We start from the raw sequence: 20,822 nt of genomic DNA on the forward strand, positions 1-20,822 counted from the left end.
TCTTTTCTTTTCTTCACCTATAATAAACCAAACAACCACTCAAAGTATCACTAAATTCAAGAGGCTTATAAATCAATTAAAATTCAATTAAAATGAGCTCAAACCTCATGGATTAACATTAATTTCATGGTGGTTGCTTGATTTAGAGAAGTTATGCATTTTCACTCCAAATCACTTACTTAGGATGCAAGAAAGTGCATAAATGCTAACAAAACAAGTGAAATTAGCTTGAAAAATGGGTATATGATGACTTGTCATCAGCTGCTGTTGGGTCCCAAATCTGTTTGATTATATCAATTTAATTCTTGCTTGCTAAATGATGATTGTGCTAAATTCATGGTTAAATGGTTGGATATGGCAATTACAATTTTTTTTGTCTGTAATTTTTACAGTTATTCGTGGTTAAGGTTGAAGGCGAAAGTTTTTGGTTAAGGTCTTCCAAGAAGATTTTGTCAAAACGTTGATCGTGTCATGGCAAGGTACAATGCATACTTTAATTCTTTTGATTTGTTAGTTTTGAAGTTGCAATTTAACTTATTATATTTGTACTATAAATTCTATGTTTCTCTTTATTTGTTTTACCTCAATGGGTTTCTAGAGAATTACTTCTAAGACTAGGAACTATTTCCCTTTGTAGCGAATAACACCCTGCCTCCTCTATTCTTCTAATCTTCACTTTGTAACCCCTTATAAATTTTTCGCCTAAAAAATTTAATAATTATCGATTAGGTTTTGTGATATGCCAAAGGATTGGATGGATCTACCGAGGTATAGCGAAGAGTATATCAATGGTGTTATTAGTTTTTTAGACTTTGCATACTCTGAGGGAGAACCGGACGGACGACAAATTCAATGTCCTTGTAAGAGGTGTTGTAACATTAATTGGTATAGAAGAGATGTGGTATTTGACCATTTAGTAGCCGACGGATTTGTTAAGGGATATAGAACATGGATTAATCATGGCGAATGGGCAATCCCGATGGCAGTTGACGATGACACGGATGATGAAGAAGGTGCACGCGATGACATTGAAGGACTGCTTAATGATGCATTTGGAGATGTATCTCATGCTGAGGGTGTTACTGTAGGTCAAAATGAAGAGGCTAAAAAGTTTTACAATTTAATAGATGGGGCAAGTCAAGAGTTATACCCGGGTTGCAAGAAATTTTCTACATTATCTTTTACCATCCGTCTGTACTTGTTAAAGTGTTTGCACGGTTGGAGCAATGCCTCCTTCACTTCACTTCTTGAGCTATTGAAAGAGGCAATGCCTGACATTAACATACCTTCATCTTTCCATAAGACAAAGTCTATGATAAGAGATTTAGGTCTGGATTATAAAAAAATTGATGCTTGTCCTAATGATTGCCTCCTGTATAGAAAAGAACTAAAGGATGAAAAACATTGTCGTGTGTGTGGAACTTCTCGATATACTAAAAATTCCAGTGATAATAGCGAGAACCAACCTGACATGAAAGGTCGTCTTATTCCTGCAAAGACTCTGAGATACTTTCCTATAATTCCAAGACTTTAGAGATTATTTATGTGCTAAAAAACGGCAGCTAGTCTGAGGTGGCATGATGAGGAGCGCGTAAAAGATGGGACGTTAAAGCATCCTGCTGATGGCTTGGCATGGAAGAACCTTGATGAAATGGATGAAGAATTTGCTAAAGAATCTCGCAATATTAGACTAGGCTTGTCAAGTGATGGGTTTAACCCATTTCGTAGCATGAACATTTCATGGAGCACGTGGCCCGTGATGCTGATGGTATACAACTTGCCTCCGTGGATGTGCATGAAACCCGAATATTGTATGCTATCTTTGCTTATTCCTGGGCCACAATCACCTGGTAAAGACATTGATGTGTATCTACAACCATTGATAGAAGACTTGAAGTTGTTGTGGGAAAAAGGGGTCGAAACCTATGATGCGTCAAAGAATGAGACCTTTCACATGCGGGCAGCTCTTTTGTGGACAATCAACGATTTTCCTGCTTATGCTATGTTGTCTGGGTGGAGTACAAAGGGAAAGTTGGCTTGCCCTTGTTGCAACAAAAATACTAGTAGCTTACAACTAAAACACAGTCGGAAGACAGTTTATATGGACCATCGTGTCTTTTTACCCATGGATCATCCATGGAGAACCAATACAAGGTCTTTTAATGGGAAGTAGGAATTAAGACCCCCTCCACCTGTTATAGAAGGACCCGAACTTTTTGAGATGCTACAAAATGCTGAGAATGTCTTTGGAAAGAAGCAAAGTACATCAAGTAGTTTCCCATGGAATTGGAAAAAAAGATCAATTTTCTTTGAATTGCCTTACTGGCACAAGAACCCACTGCGTCACAACTTAGATGTCATGCACATAGAGAAGAATATACTTGACAGTGTAATTGGAACTCTCTTGGATATCCCAGGCAAGACAAAGGATCATTTGAATGCTAGATATGACTTAAAAGAAATGGGTATCTGGAAAAATCTTCAACCAAAGGAGGTGAATAATGGCAAGAGAACAAAGTTGGCAAAGGCATGCTTTTCTATGACTGCTGCAGAGAAGTCGGTTTTTTGTGGTGTTTTGAAGACAACAAAGCTACCTGATGGCAGTGCTTCGAATATATCACGCTGTGTACATCTAGGAGAAAGAAAAGTTTCTGGATATAAGACCCACGATGCTCACTTTATGCTTCACTATTTACTACCAATACCGATTAAAAGCATCCTTCCTGATCATGTAGCCATTCTGTTGATTCGACTAAGTTTCTTTTTTCGTCGCTTGTGCAAAAAGTTCATCACACTGGAAGAGATAGGTTTACTTGAGTTAGAGATTGTGGAAACATTATGCCAGGTTGAGAGGATCTTTCCCCCTAGTTTTTTCGACATAATGGTTCATCTTCCCATTCATTTAGCAAATGAGGTGAGATTGGGAGGTCCGATGCAGTTTCGTTGGATGTATCCTCCGGAAAGGTACATGTGTACATTAAAGTCATATGTTCGCAACAGAAGTCGGCCCGAAGGTTCTATTGCAGAGGCATATCTGGCTGAGGAGTGCTTAACTTTCTGCTCAAGATACTTGCATGGAGGTGTGCAAACAAGACTTAATAAGCGGCCTCGGAATGATGATGATCCTAACGAAGACGAAGTTGTGCCATCAAAGTTGTTTTCTAACAAAGGTCGTTCGTTAGGCGTGGGAAATGGAGAACCAATTAATTTAGATGACAGATCTTCTGCTCAAGCCCATGTGTATGTATTACACAATTGTGAAGAAGTGGCAGATTATGTTAGGTAACTGATGAGCGGATAATTTATACGCTTTTTGGCATTGTTTTTATATAGTTTTTAATAAGTTTGAGCTACTTTTAGGGATGTTTTCCTTAGTTTTTATGTTAAATTCACATTTCTGGACTTTACTATGAGTTTGTGTGTTTTTCTGTGATTTCAGGTAAATTCTTACTGAAATTGAGGGATTTGAGCAAAACTCTGAAAGAGGCTGACAAAAGGACTGCTGATGCTGTTGGATTCTGACCTCCCTGCACTCGAAATGGATTTTCTGGAGCTACAGAACTCCAAAAGGCGCGCTCTCAACGGCGTTGGAAAGTAGACATCCAGGGCTTTCCAGCAATATATAATAGTCCATGCTTTATTCGAAGAATGACGACGTAACTTGGCGTTAAACGCCAAGTTCATGCTGCTGTCTGGAGTAAAACGCCAGAAAAACGTCATGATCCGGAGTCAAACGCCCAAAACACGTCATAACCTGAAGTTTGACACCAAGAAATGCCTCTACACGTGGATTGATCAAGCTCAGCCCAAACACACACCAAGTGGGCCCCGGAAGTGAATTTATGCATCAATTACTTACTCATGTAAACCCTAGTAGCTAGTCTAGTATATATAGGACCTCTTACTATTGTATTAGACATCCTGGATTGTATCTTCTATCCTGTGATCACGTTTAGGGGGCTGGCCATTCGGCCATGCCTGGACCTCTTGCTTATGTATTTTCAACAGTGGAGTTTCTGCACACCATAGATTAAGGGTGTGGAGCTCTGCTGTACCTCAAAGATTAATGAAGTTCTATTTTCTTTTATTCAATTCCTCTTTTATTCTTATTCCAAGATATTCATTCGTACCCAAGAACATGATGAATGTGATGAGTTAATAACCCTCATTATTATTCTCGCTTATGAACGCGCGTGATTGACAACCACTTCCGTTCTACATGCAAAGAAGCTTGAATGTGTATCTCTTAGATTCCCCAACAGAATCTTCGTGGTATAAGCTAGATGGATGGCGGCATTTATCTGGATCCGGAAAGTCCAACCTTGTCTGTGGTGTTCCGAGTAGGATCCTGGGAATCCGGAAAGTCTCACCTTGTCTGTGGTATTCCGAGTAGGATTCCGTTCATGAATGACTGTGACGTGCTTCAAACTTTAACCTGCTGGGCGTTAGTGACAAACGCAAAAGAGGGATTCTATTCCAGTAGGAGCGGAAACCAACCGGTGATTGGCCGTACTGTGACAGAGTGCGTGCATTAGCTTTCACTGCGAGGATGGGATGTAGCTATCAACCATGGGTGATGCCTTCAGACTGGTTAGCTGTGCGAGTGACAGCCGTACAGGTTATTTCCCCGAGAGGAATGAAAGTAGCCACAGCTGATAGTGAACCCCTATACAAAGCTTGCCATGGAAAGGAGTAAGAAGGATTGAGTAGAAGGAATAGGAAGGCAGGCGTCCGAGAGCTCTACAGCACCTCCATTCCGCTTATCTGAAATTCCTACCAATGAATCTACATAAGTATTTCTATCCTTTTTATTATTTATTTCTTTTTATTTTCGAACCCATAACTTTTTAATCTGCCTAACTGAGATTTGCAAGGTGACCATAGCTTGCTTCATACCAACAATCTCTGTGGATTCGACCCTTACTCACGTAAGGTTATTACTTGGATGACCCAGTACACTTGCTGGTTAGTTGAACGGAGTTGTGAATTCCAATAAAGAAAACCTCACACAGGTGCTGCCCCTTAGAAGCCTTCATCTCAAATAATTAGAACATGGCAGTGCCATAAATAAATCTTCATTCAAAATCCAAGAAACATATAATGTGATCACAATTTCGTCCACCAAGTTTTTGGCGCCGTTGCCGGGGATTGTTCGAGTATGGACAACTGACGGTTCATCTTGTTGCTCAGATTAGGTAATTTTCTTTTCAAAAATCTTTTTCAAAATTTTTCTTTTTATTTTTCGTGTTTTTAAACTTTATTTTCGAAAAATAATAATAAAAATCCAAAAAAATTAGAAAATCATAAAAATCAAAAATATTTTGTGTTTCTTGTTTGAGTCTTGAGTCAAATTTTAAGTTTGGTGTCAATTGCATGTTTTAAAAAATTTTTCTTGCAATTTTCGAAAATCCCATGCATTCATAGTGTTCTTCATGATCTTCAAGTTGTTCTTGACAAGTCTTCTTGTTTGATCTTGATGATTTTTTTTTTGTGTTGTTTGTTGTTTTTCATGTGCATTTTTGCATTCATATTTTCCATGCATTAAAGATTTCTAAGTTTGGTGTCTTGCATGTTTTCTTGCATTAAAAATTTTTCAAAATATGTTCTTGATGTTCATCATGATCTTCAAAGTGTTCTTGGTGTTCATCTTGACATTCATAGCATTCTTGCATGCATTCATTGTTTTGATCTAAAAATTTCATGCATAAAGCATTTTTTGTTGTTTTTCTCTCTCATAATTAAAAATTCAAAAATCAAAAAAATATCTTTTCCTTATTTTCCTCCAAATTTTCGAAATTTTGGGTTGACTTGGTCAAAAATTTTCAAAATTAGTTGTTTCTTACAAGTCAAGTCAAAATTTCAATTTTAAAAATCTTATCTTTTCAAAATCTTTTTCAAAAATCATATCTTTTTCATTTTTTCTTAATTTTCGAAAATTTCAAAAGTCTTTTTCAAATTATTTTCAAAATCTTCTTCTTATCTTTATATGTGATTTTCGAAATTCACTAATAATTAATGTGATTGGTTCAAAAAAATTTGAAGTTTGTTACTTTCTTGTTAAGAAAGGTTCAATCTTTAAGTTCTAGAATCTTATCTTGTAGTTTCTTGTTAGTGAAGTAAATAATTTTAAAATTTTTGAATTAAATCTTTTTATCTTTTATTTTTTCTTTTTCAAAAAAAATTTTATTTTTCAAAATTTGATTTCAAAATATCGTATCTAACTTTTTATCTTCTTATCTTTTTAAATTTTGATTTCAAATCTTTTTCAATCAACTAACTAACTTTTTGTTTGTTTCTTATCTTTTTCAAAACCACCTAACTACCTTTCTCTCTTCTATTTTCGAAAATATCTCCCTCCTTTTTCAAAAAAAAAAAAATTCTTTTTAATTAATTAATTGTTTCATGTTTAAATTTTAATTATAATTTTCGAAAACACTAACCTTTTTTTTTTCAAAAATTATTTTCGAATTCTTTCTTCTCTTTCCTTCTTCTATTTAATTATTTATTTACTAAAATTTCTCTTCACCCCTCTTCCTCTAAAAACCGAACCTCTTCTTCATTCCTCTACCCCTTCTTTTTTCTACTAACATAAAGGAATCTCTATACTGTGACATAGAGGATTCCTTTTTCTTTTCTTGTTTTCTTCTCTTTCATATGAGCAGGAACAAGGATAAAGGCACTCTTGTTGAAATTGATCCAGAACCTGAAAGGACTCTGAAGAGAAAATTAAGAGAAGCTAAATTACAACAATCCAGAAACAACCTTTCAGAAACATTAGAACAAGAGGTGATGGCCGAAAATAATAATAATGCAAGGAGAATGCTTGGGGACTTTACAAAGCCAACGTCCAAGTTTGATGGAAGAAGCATCTCCATTCCTGCCATTGGAGCCAATAACTTTGAGCTTAAGCCTCAACTAGTTGCTCTAATGCAACAAAACTGCAAGTTTTGGACTTCCATCTGAAGATCCTTACCAGTTTTTAACTGAGTTCTTGCAGATCTGTGACACTGTAAAGACAAATGGAGTTAATCCTGAAGTCTACAGACTCTTGCTTTTCCCTTTTGCTGTAAGAGACAGAGCTAGAGTATGGTTGGATTCACAACCCAAGGATAGCCTGGACTCATGGGATAAGCTTGTCACTGCATTCTTGGATAAATTCTTTCCTCCTCAAAAGCTGAGCAAGCTGAGAGTGGATGTTCAAACCTTCAAACAAAAAGATGGTGAATCCCTCTATGAAGCTTGGGAAAGATACAAGCAGCTGACCAAGAGATGTCCATCTGACATGTTTTCAGAATGGACCATATTAGATATATTCTATTATGGTCTCTCTGAATTTTCGAAAATGTCACTGGATCATTCTGCAGGTGGATCTATTCACCTGAAGAAAACGCCTGAAGAGGCTCAAGAACTCATTGACATGGTTGCAAACAACCAGTTTATGTATACCTCTGAGAGGAATTCCGTGAATAATGGGGTACCTCAGAAGAAAGGAGTTCTTGAAATTGATGCTCTGAATGCCATATTGGCTCAGAACAAAGTGTTGACTCAACAGGTCAACATGATCTCTCAAAATCTGAATGGATTGCAACATGCATCTAACAGTACTAGAGAGGCAGCTTCTGAAGAAGCTTATGATCCTGAGAACCCTGCCATGGCAGAGGTTAATTACTTAGGTGAACCCTATGGAAACACCTATAATTCATCATGGAGAAATCATCCAAATTTCTCCTGGAAGGATCAACAAAAACCTCAACAAGGTTTTAACAATGGTGGACGCAACAGGCTGAACAATAGTAAGCCATATCCACCATCTTCTCAGCAACAGACAGAGAATTCTGAACAAAACATTTCTAATTTAGCCAATATAGTCTCTGATCTGTCAAAGGCCACCTTCAGTTTCATGAATGAAACAAGATCCTCTATTAGAAATCTGGAGGCACAAGTGGGCCAGCTGAGTAAGAAAGTCATTGAAACTCCTCCCAGTACTCTCCCAAGCAATACAGAAGAAAATCCAAAAGGAGAGTGCAAGGCCATTGATTTAATCAAAGTGGCCGAATGCACCAAGGAGGAGGAGGACGAAAATCCCAGTGAGGAAGACCTCCTGGGACGTTCCTCAAGCAAGAAGGAGTTTTCTATTAAGGATCCTGAGGAATCTGAGGCTCATCTAGAGACCATAGAGATTCCTTTAAATCTCCTTCTGCCATTCATGAGCTCTGAAGAATATTCATCCTATGAAGAGAATGAAGATGTGACTGGAGAGCAAGTTGCTCAATACTTAGGAGCTATCATGAAGTTGAATGCCAAGCTGTTTGGTAATGAGACCTGGGAAAGTGAACCTCCCTTGCTCATTAGTGAACTAGATACTTGGATTCAGAGAACTCTACCTCAAAAGAAACAAGATCCTGGCAAGTTCTTAATACCTTGCACCATTGGCACTATGAGCTTTGAAAAAGCTCTATGTGATCTGGGGTCAGGAATAAACCTTATGCCACTCTCTGTAATGGAGAAGCTGGGAATCATTGAGGTACAACCTGCTTTGTTTTCATTACAATTGGCAGATAAGTCCATAAGACAAGCTTATGGGATGGTAGAGGACGTGCTAGTAAAGGTTGAAGGCCTTTACATCCCTACTGATTTCATTATCCTAGACACTAGGAAGGAAGATGATGAATGCATCATCCTAGGAAGACCTTTCCTAGCCACAGCAGGAGCTGTGATAGATGTCAACAGAGGTGAGTTAGTCCTTCAATTGAATGGGGACTACCTTGTGTTTCAGGCACATGGCCATCCCTCTGTGACAAAAGAGAGTAAGCATGAAGAGCTTCTCTCAGTTCAGAGTCAAGAAGAACCCACACAGTCAAACTCTAAGTTTGGTGTTGTGAAGCCACAACCAAACTCTAAGTTTGGTGTTCAAACCCCATATCCAAACTCTAAGTTTGGTGTTGGGACTACACTAACATTGACCTGATCACCTTGCGGAGCACTGTCAAGCTAATGACATTAAAGAAGCGCTTGTTGGGAGGCAACCCAATTTTATTTATCTAATTTTATTTTGGTGTTATTTTTGTGTTGAATTAGGTACATGATCATGAGGAGTCACGAAAAAAATCAAAAAAAATTAAAAACAGAGTCAAAAACAGAAGAAAAAATTTTTCACCCTGGAGGACGCACGGGCTGGCGTTCAGCGCCCAGAAGGAGCATCTGGCTGGCGTTCAACGCCAGAACAGAGCATCTTTCTGGCGCTGAACGCCCAAAACAAGCTACATCCTGGCGTTTAACACCAGAATGCGCACACAGAGGACAATCTGGCGCTGAACGCCAGAAACAAGCATGAAACTGGCGTTCAACGCCAGAAACATGCATAACATGGGTGTTTAACGCCCAGAACTAGCATCAATGGGCGTTTGAATGCCAGAATGTTGCATGAAGGCATGTTACATGCCTATAGGGTGAAGGAATGGTATTTCTTTTCACCTCAAAATCTGTGGACCCCACAGGATCCCCACCTACCTTTTCTTTTAATTCTAATCACACTCTCCTAACCTTCACCTATCACCTCAATTCCTCTTCCCAATTACCCCATTCACCATTCATATCAACCCCTCTTCCCCATACACCCCACCTACCTCCATAAAAATTCAAATTCACTTTCCCACCCATTCCCACCCAAATTGGCCGAACCTATACCCTCCCCCCTCCCTATAAATACCCTTCTTTTCTTTTACATTTTCACACAACACAAATCCACATTCTCCAACATAGCCGAACCCTCTCCTCTCCCTCTCTACCATATTTTCTTCTTCTTCTTCTACTCTTCTTTTCTCTTTTTTTGCTTGGGGACAAGCAAATTTTAAGTTTGGTGTGGTAAAAAGCCTAAGCTTTTTGATTTTCATTCACCATCAATGGCACCCAAGACCGGAGTTTCCTCAAGAAAAGGGAAAGGGAAAGCAAAAGCTTCCACTTCCGAGTCGTGGGAGAAGGAGAGATTCATCTCCAAAAGCCACCAAGACCACTTCTATGATGTTGTGGCAAAGAAGAAAGTGATCCCTGAGGTCCCTTTCAAGCTCAAAAAGAATGAGTATCCGGAGATCCGACATGAAATTCAAAAAAGAGGTTGGGAAGTCTTAGCCAACCCCATGCAACAAGTCAGAATTCTCATGGTTCAAGAGTTCTATGCCAATGCATGGATCACTAGGAACCATGACCAAAGTATGAACCCAAACCCAAAGAATTATCTCACAATGGTTAGGGGGAAATACTTGGATTTTAGTCCGGAAAATGTGAGGTTGGCGTTTCATTTGCCTATGATGCAAGGTGATGAACACCCCTACACAAGAAGGGTCAACTTTAACCAAAGGTTGGACCAAGTCCTTATGGACATATGTGTGGAAGGCGCCCAATGGAGAGTAGACTCCAAAGGCAAACCAGTCCAACTAAGAAGACTGGACCTCAAGCCTGTAGCTAGAGGATGGTTGGAGTTCATTCAAAGATCCATCATCCCTACAAGCAACCGATCTGAAGTTACTGTGGATCGGGCCATCATGGTTCATAGCATCATGATTGGTGAAGAAGTAGAGGTTCATGAAGTCATCTCCAATGAACTCTACAAAATAGCTGACAAGCCTTCATACATGGCACGGTTAGCCTTCCCCCACCTTATATGCCATCTATGTTACTCAGCTGGAGTTATCATAGAAGGAGATGTCTCCATTGAAGAAGACAAGCCCATTACCAAGAAAAAGATGGAGCAAACAAGGGAAGCTCCTCACGGCCTCCAAGAAGAACATGAGGAAGTGCATCATCAACAAATGCCTCAAGGAATGCACTTTCCTCCCAACAACTATTGGGAGCAACTCAACACCTCCTTAGAGGATTTGAGCCATAATGTTGAACAATTAAGGGTGGAACACCATGAACACGCCCTCACTCTCCAAGAAATAAGAGAAGATCAAAGAGCAATGAGGGAGGAGCAACAAAGGCAAGGAAGGGACATAGAAGAGTTGAAGAACATCATTGGTCCTTCAAGAAGAAGACGCCACTAAGGTGGATTCATTCCTTGCTCTTTATTTCTTTCTGTTTTCGGTTTTTAATGCTATGTTTATTTATGTTTTTGTGTCTCTACTTCATGATCATTAGTATGTAAACCATGCCTTAAAGCTATGAAATAAAATCCATTAGTCCTTCACCTCTCTTAAAAGAAAAATGTTTTAATTCAAAAGAACAAGAAGTACATAATTTTCGAAATTATTAGTGAATTTAGTTTAATTATATTGATGTGGTGGCAATAATTTTTGTCTTCTGAATGAATGATTGAACAGTGCATATGTCTTTTGATTTTGTTGTTTATGAGTGTTTAAAATTGTTGGTTCTTGAAAGAATGAGGAACAAAGAGAAATGTTATTGATGATCTGAAAAACATCATGAAATTGATTCTTGAAGCAAGAAAAAGCAGTGAAAAAAAAAAGGGGCGAAAATTCCAAAGCAAGGATCCAAGGCTTTGAGCATCAATGGATAGGAGGGCCCAAGGAAATTAAATTCAGGCCTAAGCGGCTAAATCAAGCTGTCCCTAACCATGTGCTTGTGTCATGAAGGTCCAAGTGAAAAGCTTGAGACTGAGTGGTTAAAGTCGTGATCCAAAGCAAAGAGTGTGCTTAAGAGCTCTGGACACCACTAATTGGGGACTTTAGCAAAGCTAAGTCACAATCTGAAAAGGTTCACCCAGTTATGTGTCTGTGGCATTTGTGTATCTGGTGGTAATACTGGAAGACAAAATGCTTAGGGCCACAGCCAAGACTCATAAGTAGCTGTGTTCAAGAATCAACATGCTCAAACTAAGAAAGTCAATAACACTATCCCAAATTCTAAATTCCCCCAGAGACGCCAATACCTCTAAACTACAAAGGAAAAAGTGAGATGCCAAAGCTGTTCAGAAGCAAAAAGCTACAAGTCCCGCTCATGTAATTAAAATTAATATTCATTGATATTTTGGACTTTATAGTATATTCTCTTCTTTTTATCCTATTTGATTTTCAGTTGCTTGGGGACAAGCAACAATTTAAGTTTGGTGTTGTGATGAGCGGATAATTTATACGCTTTTTGGCATTGTTTTTATATAATTTTTAATAAGTTTGAGCTACTTTTAGGGATGTTTTCCTTAGTTTTTATGTTAAATTCACATTTCTGGACTTTACTATGAGTTTGTGTGTTTTTCTGTGATTTCAGGTAAATTCTGACTGAAATTGAGGGATTTGAGCAAAACTCTGAAAGAGGCTGACAAAAGGACTGCTGATGCTGTTGGATTCTGACCTCCCTGCACTCGAAATGGATTTTCTGGAGCTACAGAACTCCAAAAGGCGCGCTCTCAACGGCGTTGGAAAGTAGACATCCAGGGCTTTCCAGCAATATATAATAGTCTATGCTTTATTCGAAGAATGACGACGTAACTTGGCGTTAAACGCCAAGTTCATGCTGCTGTCTGGAGTAAAACGCCAGAAAAACGTCATGATCCGGAGTCAAACGCCCAAAACACGTCATAACCTGAAGTTTGACGCCAAGAAATGCCTCTACACGTGGATTGATCAAGCTCAGCCCAAACACACACCAAGTGGGCCCCGGAAGTGAATTTATGCATCAATTACTTACTCATGTAAACCCTAGTAGCTAGTCTAGTATATATAGGACCTCTTACTATTGTATTAGACATCCTGGATTGTATCTTCTATCCTGTGATCACGTTTAGGGGGCTGGCCATTCGGCCATGCCTGGACCTCTTGCTTATGTATTTTCAACAGTGGAGTTTCTGCACACCATAGATTAAGGGTGTGGAGCTCTGCTGTACCTCAAAGATTAATGAAGTTCTATTTTCTTTTATTCAATTCCTCTTTTATTCTTATTCCAAGATATTCATTCGTACCCAAGAACATGATGAATGTGATGAGTTAATAACCCTCATTATTATTCTCACTTATGAACGCGCATGATTGACAACCACTTCCGTTCTACATGCAAAGAAGCTTGAATGTGTATCTCTTAGATTCCCCAACAGAATCTTCGTGGTATAAGCTAGATGGATGGCGGCATTTATCTGGATCCGAAAAGTCCAACCTTGTCTGTGGTGTTCCGAGTAGGATCCTGGGAATCCGGAAAGTCTCACCTTGTCTGTGGTATTCCGAGTAGGATTCCGTTCATGAATGACTGTGACGTGCTTCAAACTTTAACCTGCTGGGCGTTAGTGACAAACGCAAAAGAGGGATTCTATTCCAGTAGGAGCGGGAACCAACCGGTGATTGGCCGTACTGTGACAGAGTGCGTGCATTAGCTTTCACTGCGAGGATGGGATGTAGCTATCAACCATGGGTGATGCCTCCAGACTGGTTAGCTGTGCGAGTGACAGCCGTACAGGTTATTTCCCCGAGAGGAATGAAAGTAGCCACAGCTGATAGTGAACCCCTATACAAAGCTTGCCATGGAAAGGAGTAAGAAGGATTGAGTAGAAGGAATAGGAAGGCAGGCGTCCGAGAGCTCTACAGCACCTCCATTCCGCTTATCTGAAATTCCTACCAATGAATCTACATAAGTATTTCTATCCTTTTTATTATTTATTTCTTTTTATTTTCGAACCCATAACTTTTTAATCTGCCTAACTGAGATTTGCAAGGTGACCATAGCTTGCTTCATACCAACAATCTCTGTGGATTCGACCCTTACTCACGTAAGGTTATTACTTGGATGACCCAGTACACTTGCTGGTTAGTTGAACGGAGTTGTGAATTCCAATAAAGAAAACCTCACACAGGTGCTGCCCCTTAGAAGCCTTCATCTCAAATAATTAGAACATGGCAGTGCCATAAATAAATCTTCATTCAAAATCCAAGAAACATATAATGTGATCACAATTTCGTCCACCAGTAACTTAATTAAAATTTTTTTAATTCCGATCAAGTTCACCCATATTTTTTAGATCAAACCTAACTATTACTAATTATAGAGAGCATGAGGAAGAGGTTAACAATCAGCGGGGAACGAAATGGAGAAAAGCAAAAGTTCACAACAAAACATTCGCGCAGTGGTTTGAAACTCGTGCGAGGGATGCAAATGTGCCTTTCTGGCTAAAAGAATTATCTCGAGGTCCAAGCCCTGTTGCAAGAAGATTTTCTAGATATGTAATTAATGGATACAGGTTTCACACGGTGGAACGTGAGGCAAGGAGAAAAACACAAAACAGTGGTGTCACATTAACTGCTTTAACTTCAAGCTTTGCAAGTGCTAAAGATCAAAGTCCAATCCAAGACAATGTAGCTTATTATGGCAGGTTGTTTGAGATAGTAGAGTTAGACTATTATGGGCGTTTTAAGGTTGTCTTATTTCGGTGTGAGTGGTACGATGCTGGGAGAGATAAGTATGGTCTTACATTTGTTCACTTCCATAAGAAATGCTTCCAGGATGAACCTTTTATACTAGCATCTCAAGCGCATCAATGTTTTTATGTGCAAGATCCATATGAACATAACAAACATTATGTTATGGAAACTGTCCCAAGAGACTTATTTAAAACAAGCGACGAATCTGAGTCTGAGGCCCGTCAAACACACTATAGTGAACAACACGAGCGTATAACGAGCCCTGCCATACCAGCTGATGATGGTGAACTTATTCTGGAGAGGACTGATTTACGACCCACGGTTATTGAAACGGTTCCCCAAGTGACTTCTGCCCAAGAATATGAGGCAGATTTCATTGGAGATTCTGATTCTGATTGGTCATCCTAAGCAATTTATTGCTTAATATGTACATATGTATACTTAAGTTTTCTTCTTCACATTTTTATTTGTAAGTAATACTTATTTTTTTTTGTTAATTTTTCAGTCTCTTACACTTTTCTCATATTGATTTTGATGGGTATATTGACTCTACTTAACTAATTTATTTGTCTAGGAATAAGGAATTTATTGATCTTAAAGCTACATCAAGTAAGAATTTGCTTAGACAATTCGAGGATAAGAGACAAAGGATTGTGTCTGAACGCAAGAAATATGAAATGGAAGCTGCAGTTGCTAATGACAAGGAGAAAGCTGAGCGACGGGTGGATGAACCTGAAAGTCAATTGGAGATGCGTGCAACCAAAGGACAGAAGAAATCCACGTCAAAGAAGTTGGATTTTAGTCATCTGCAAAGCACATTCGACTCTATTAGTCATAGGACTAACTCCACGCCTACAACCTTGGAGGTACAGCCAAACATTCCACCGCAACAGCCAGAAAATAAAAAGAGAAAGGAGCTATTGACTATGCCTACTGCTGAGAAAGTCAAAAATGGAGTGCAGGGTGGAAAATCAACACAAGGCTTGAAGAAGTCTAAGCCTACAAACATGGAGGCAGATGAACTTACAAGGAAGCTCGAAGCAATTCGTAAAATGAACAAGGGCGTGTCAACAAGTCTAAGCGAAGAGCGGAGTTGTCCAAGTTCTACTCAACTCACAATCAACAAAGGGCAGCAGCAGAATGTTCAACTCACAGATGAAGAGACTCAAACAGGGCAAGATGACACAACTTTGCCTTCTCCTGAAACTACCCCACAAAATGAAAGTGCAATGTTGGAGCAAGAAATATCAACAAAGGGTAAGAGGATGCCAGGAGTAAAGGCTACAACAATTGACGAATTCTTAAAGGAAAATGGGATAGATGTGGAAATTGAAGGACCAAGCACTGAACTAAGTGAGGACGGGGAAGAAAGCATGGCACTTGATAAAGACTATTATCAACATGTGATGGAGGACATTGATTATGAAGAAGGTACTGTTTTGCTCTGTTTTTATTGATGATAACTATTTATTTTTTTTAAAAAAACTTATAGAAAAACTGGACTGATAGATCTAGTTGTTTGAAGCTGCGACTACTTGCAATGTGTGAACACTTTATGATTGATCCCTACTACCATTAGTTTACTTAGATTCTGATATGACACATGTTTGAAGCAAAAAGCACTTATCTTAATTACTTTTCAGGTGAATTATTATTATGTGAAATTTCTAAATCTGGAAGCTTTAATTAGCAACATGAATATCTCTATCTGCCAATGCATGTGGAGTATATAATTTCATAATTGGCCAGTGGCCCCAATGCAAGTTATACTTTTTTACAAATAGATACATTACGTGTAAGTTATGTAATTACTATAATCATATATATCATGCTTGAAAGTGACTTGCCCATCATGCTTGAAAGTATTTTATACTTATTTCTTCTATTATGACACAGAATAATAATCTATTATCCTACAGCTCCGTAATAACAATAATAATCATCTTTTTATGCGTATTTTAAAATTCAGTGAAGTCCATGATGTGGAATAAACTTAAAAGTTGTGTGCTAAATTCGATTTCTATAATAGCTAAAACTTGTCCACTTCATGGTATCAACTACAAAGGTCAGATTTATAATTTTTATAATTTTTATATTTCTGTACTTGTTTGCTTTATATTCTTGTTGAGCTCGAGTTAATTAAGCATAATCTGATGTTGACCAATGAATGAAACTAGGAGAGCCAAAGAAGAAGAAAACCCGTGGAAAAACAACTTGCAAGGAGATTTATGCAAGGACTATGGAACAGCGAGAAGAAATCACTTTTGATCTTGGACAGCCCGTAGGACCAACCGACCAAAGTGTTTCTAATTTAACTAGTTTTGTTGGCACTATTGGTAGAAATAAAAGATTCGTTAGTCTTTTGTACACTAGTTAGCATGCTGTTCCTCCTAAAGCTAAGAAGTTCATGTGGGACTATGTTAACGTAAGACACTTGATAATTATTGATTTCAGTTCTTTTATTCAGCACAAGAGCATATAACAATTACCTATAATCATGCAGACCAAGTTTCTCCTCCCAGACAGTGGAGAAAAGTGGGTAATACAAGCGATTCGAGATGCTTGGAAGCGGTTCAAAGGAAAGATTAAGCAAAAGCACTTCGTTCCCTATGATAATATTGAAGATATGGTGAAGAATCGACCCCCACAAGTACCAGAAAGTGGTTTCATAAAATTGATCTATTATTGGAGTCATCCTCTAATCCAGGTAAAAGACTATATATGTCGACTTTTCATGTGAAACTATTTGACTATTGAAAGAGCAATTTGGCGAATGAAGGATCTGAGTAGCTAGCTTTTTAGTTCTTACACATAATCTCTTATTGCAGAATAGCTTTTCCCCTTGAATTTACTTTTGTAATTTTTCTGCATCTGATGTCTTCTAATTTGGAAGTGGGGTTCTATTCTGTTTCATACTTCATTTTTCAAGTTTGAGATTGATTTTTTTCCTCTTTCTTTCTTTCTTTCCCTTCCCACTGAAGTTATATATAAAATTTGAGTCTTTCTTACTTTAATATGTAATGAAATTATGTATAAATTTTGTTCACTGTATCTATGAACATATATGCTCTTGAGTCTTGAGTTTCGTGTAAAACTCGACTGTTCATCTAAATTCATGGAGCTTAGCTAAACTCGAATCGTCAAACTCAACCCTGATTCTTTAAGCTTTCAATCTGGAAACAGTTCTAAATTTGATACAGTTCTGCATAGGATGCAACTGATATAACACTAATTGTGGTGTGGACTACTTGAAAAAATTGAATAACCCATAGGTTTTGGTTGCTTCTGTAAATAGTTGTGGTTGAAAACCTTTGTATAGTCATCTATCAAGTTCTATTTTTCAATGTGATATAACACTTTCTGCCAAGTTATTTTTTTAATTTAGTTTGAACAATATATTTTCTCATGAAAATCACATCTGAATTTAGCTTTTACTGGATTGACTTATAGGTCACTGGAATTAATTGATTGAATGATGAGGGGTTTGGGTAAGCATATGTTACACGAGATGTCATTGCCTTTTGCAATTGGAATACTAAAATGGAAGTATAAAGCTAAGAAGGAAGTGGAAATCATGAAAAATGTGAATGGATTTTTTCGGTTATAAAATTTATTTGATCATGTGAAGTCTGAATTTTTACAGTTGTGAAAAAACTGAACAGGTGCTCCAATGTATTATAAATAGATCTTTTATGCTTGCTTTTGGGTATTGTTTAGTGATTTAGCTTAATAATGCAGTTTTGCTAGTAGATTTTCCTAACTCATTATGCTGCACGTTTTAGTAACTGTATGCTAACTTTTTATTCACTTCCAGTCAATAAGTCAAAGGAACAAGCAACACAAGGAAAATGTGAAGTTTCCACATCGCATGGGGCCTATCCATTTCGGAAGAGTACGAGTGGCTATGGTAAATAGTATATTTATATTTATTAGAATTTATATTTGCATAAATTGAAGGAAGATATCGAAGTATGATCTTATTTTGCAGCGAGCAACAAAGGAAACAAAGGAGGAACCAAAAAGGTTTGAGATGTTCATTGCTACCCGAACAAGTCGGAAGAGGAAAGAAGTGGATGAGGAAACACAAATGGCTATTGTAAGAGTTCATTAAATCATTCATAATTACATTTCAAATTTAAGATACCGTAACTAACTCAATTTTAAATGTTTCTTCTATGCAGGAAGACTTCCAACACCGCCAAGCTGCTGGTGAAACAGAAGAGGAGGCATTTGAGGCCTTATTTGGGAAAGAACAACCAGGTCGGATAAGGTTGTATGGAAGATCCGTGACAAAGACTGATTTAAAAAATATGTTGAAATTAATGAAATCAAGAATCAGCACAAAGAGGAAGTATCCAGTCTGAAGGATAAACTTGGACACATGGAGGCCCAACAGCAAAAACAAGAGGCCAAACAGCAAAAACAAGACGAAGAGATTCATGGGTTGCGAAATATGATCAAGTTATTACTGCAGCGATCGGAACCTGGAATGAGGCCAGAAGAACTAGAAGCTTTATTACAAGAAGCCCAACAATCTCCTATTGATGCGAATAGCGGCCATGGATCAACACATTTTCCGAACTTAGATGTGGTATGTCCTTATCTATTCCTTATTCCATAGTTTTTACTTGCATTTACATTAATTGCTATGGCTGAAAATGTTTGTTGGCTTTATTAACACTAAAGTTGTATTGCTATGGCTGAAATTTGTTTGTGTAATTCTGGTGGTTGTATCTTTGATTTTGTGCACTTGGTACATATGAATTTGTCCCTATATCTAATTTAAGTGTGAAAGTCTGGTTAATTAGTGCATGAAAAATGCTATAGGGACATATCAGGATTGTGTTAAAGGAAATGGAAGGAAGAAACACCAGTAGATTTTCATAGTTTGAATGAAACAAGATAATACATAATTCCTTGAATTCACCTCTTCTGCCGTGACCATGTTATTTTTTTAGTATATATGCTTTCTTGGCTTACTATGACTACGTGTTCCATTTAATTTTTATAATTACGAATGTCATTATGAATATTTTTTTAACTACTTATCTATATAATTATGCAGGATAACAATGAAGATTAAGCAATGAAGAGTAAGCTGACTATTATTGTGGTTTATTGGCTAAGATAGAGTGCTATTTAGGATCTTTACATGTATGGTTGACGAATGATTTTTATTAGAAGATACCTTTATTGGCCAAGTGATATTATGGTTTTGATATGGCTATGCTTACTTTAATTTGAGTTGTATGAATTTTTACAGTTAATTTCATTCTAGTACTTTTGGATCAATGTTATAAATATATTTTGGTTTGAGACAATTTTTATTATATAAAGAAATTATTTAGTATAATTATGTTTTTATTTTTATTTTGTAATATTCAATTCATTTATACATGTAATCATATTAACTATTATGTTGTATTAATAATTATTAGATAATTATATATATATACAGAAGAAAAAAAAGACCAAAGGCTACACTTATATGTACAGTAGCTATAGTATAGAAAAAAAATGAGACCTAAGGCTACACTTATATACAGTAGCTATAGTATACAGAAAAAAAAAAACGAGACCTAAGGCTACGCTTATATACAGTAGCTATAGTATACCAAAAAAAAAAGAGGGACCTAAGGCTACGCTTATAAAAAGTAGCTATGGTATACAATGGGACTACGCTTTACAAGTGATGCAGTAGCATTGAAAAGCGTAGCCTATTCTGGAAGAATGAAATCTGAAAAGCGTAGCCTTTGGTCCTGAACAGCATCACTTGAAAAGCGTAGCCTATTCCCAAACGCCAAAAGCGTAGCCCTTGGTGTAGAAAAGCGTAGCCTTTGAGAATAGGCAACGGCCGAATAGGAATCACTCCAAAAAGCGTAGCCGTAGCCCAAAAAGTGTAGCCGTAGCCTAAGGCATCATTTTTTTTCACTTTTGGCTACACTTTTTAAGTGTACCTGAATGGGTGTTTTTCTTATAGTGATTCATGTTTATCCCTCTTAGAGGCAAGTTAGAGAAGCAGGGTGTCAACCTTTGCCGGCCGGCCTTGGCTTTGTAGGTCGAGTCTGGAGCTTGATACTCTGTATTTTTGGATATTCTGCTCTTTGCGTGAGCGACGTGCCTTTCATTTTGTGACTTTTTGTTTAAGCTTTCCTTCAAGACTCCTCGTTATAAATTCTTTTCAACTAATACTATGTGTATATCTTTATTTTTAGATGTCATAATACCTCACTATCTCTGTTTTACGACTTAAGCATAAAACTCTGTCTGGTAGGATGATACAATTAACTTCAGTCATCCAATAGTTTCATGGTAAGGTTGTATTAATGGGTGATTTTAATGCTATTTCTAATCAATTGGAGAAAGCAGGTGTAGGTGTAAAGTTTCCCTCTTCTATTAAAACTTTCAATAGCTTTGTTGATGATAATTCCATGATTTATATTGGTATGATCGAAAGACCAT

At 37.5% G+C, this 20,822-nt stretch overlaps 1 protein-coding gene across 1 annotated transcript; it reads left to right on the forward strand.

The window, feature by feature from the left end:
- Nucleotides 1-739: 739 nt before the first annotated feature.
- On the forward strand, nucleotides 740-2,173 carry LOC130974967 (uncharacterized). The gene is made up of 2 exons (XM_057899801.1): nucleotides 740-1,478; nucleotides 1,563-2,173. Exons 1-2 carry the CDS (start codon nucleotides 740-742, stop codon nucleotides 2,171-2,173), a joined length of 1,350 nt encoding a protein of 449 aa, XP_057755784.1.
- The last annotated feature ends 18,649 nt before the right edge of the window (nucleotides 2,174-20,822 follow it).

This window comes from Arachis stenosperma, chromosome 4 (assembly GCF_014773155.1).
Source record: "Arachis stenosperma cultivar V10309 chromosome 4, arast.V10309.gnm1.PFL2, whole genome shotgun sequence".
Taxonomy (NCBI): Eukaryota; Viridiplantae; Streptophyta; class Magnoliopsida; order Fabales; family Fabaceae; genus Arachis; species Arachis stenosperma.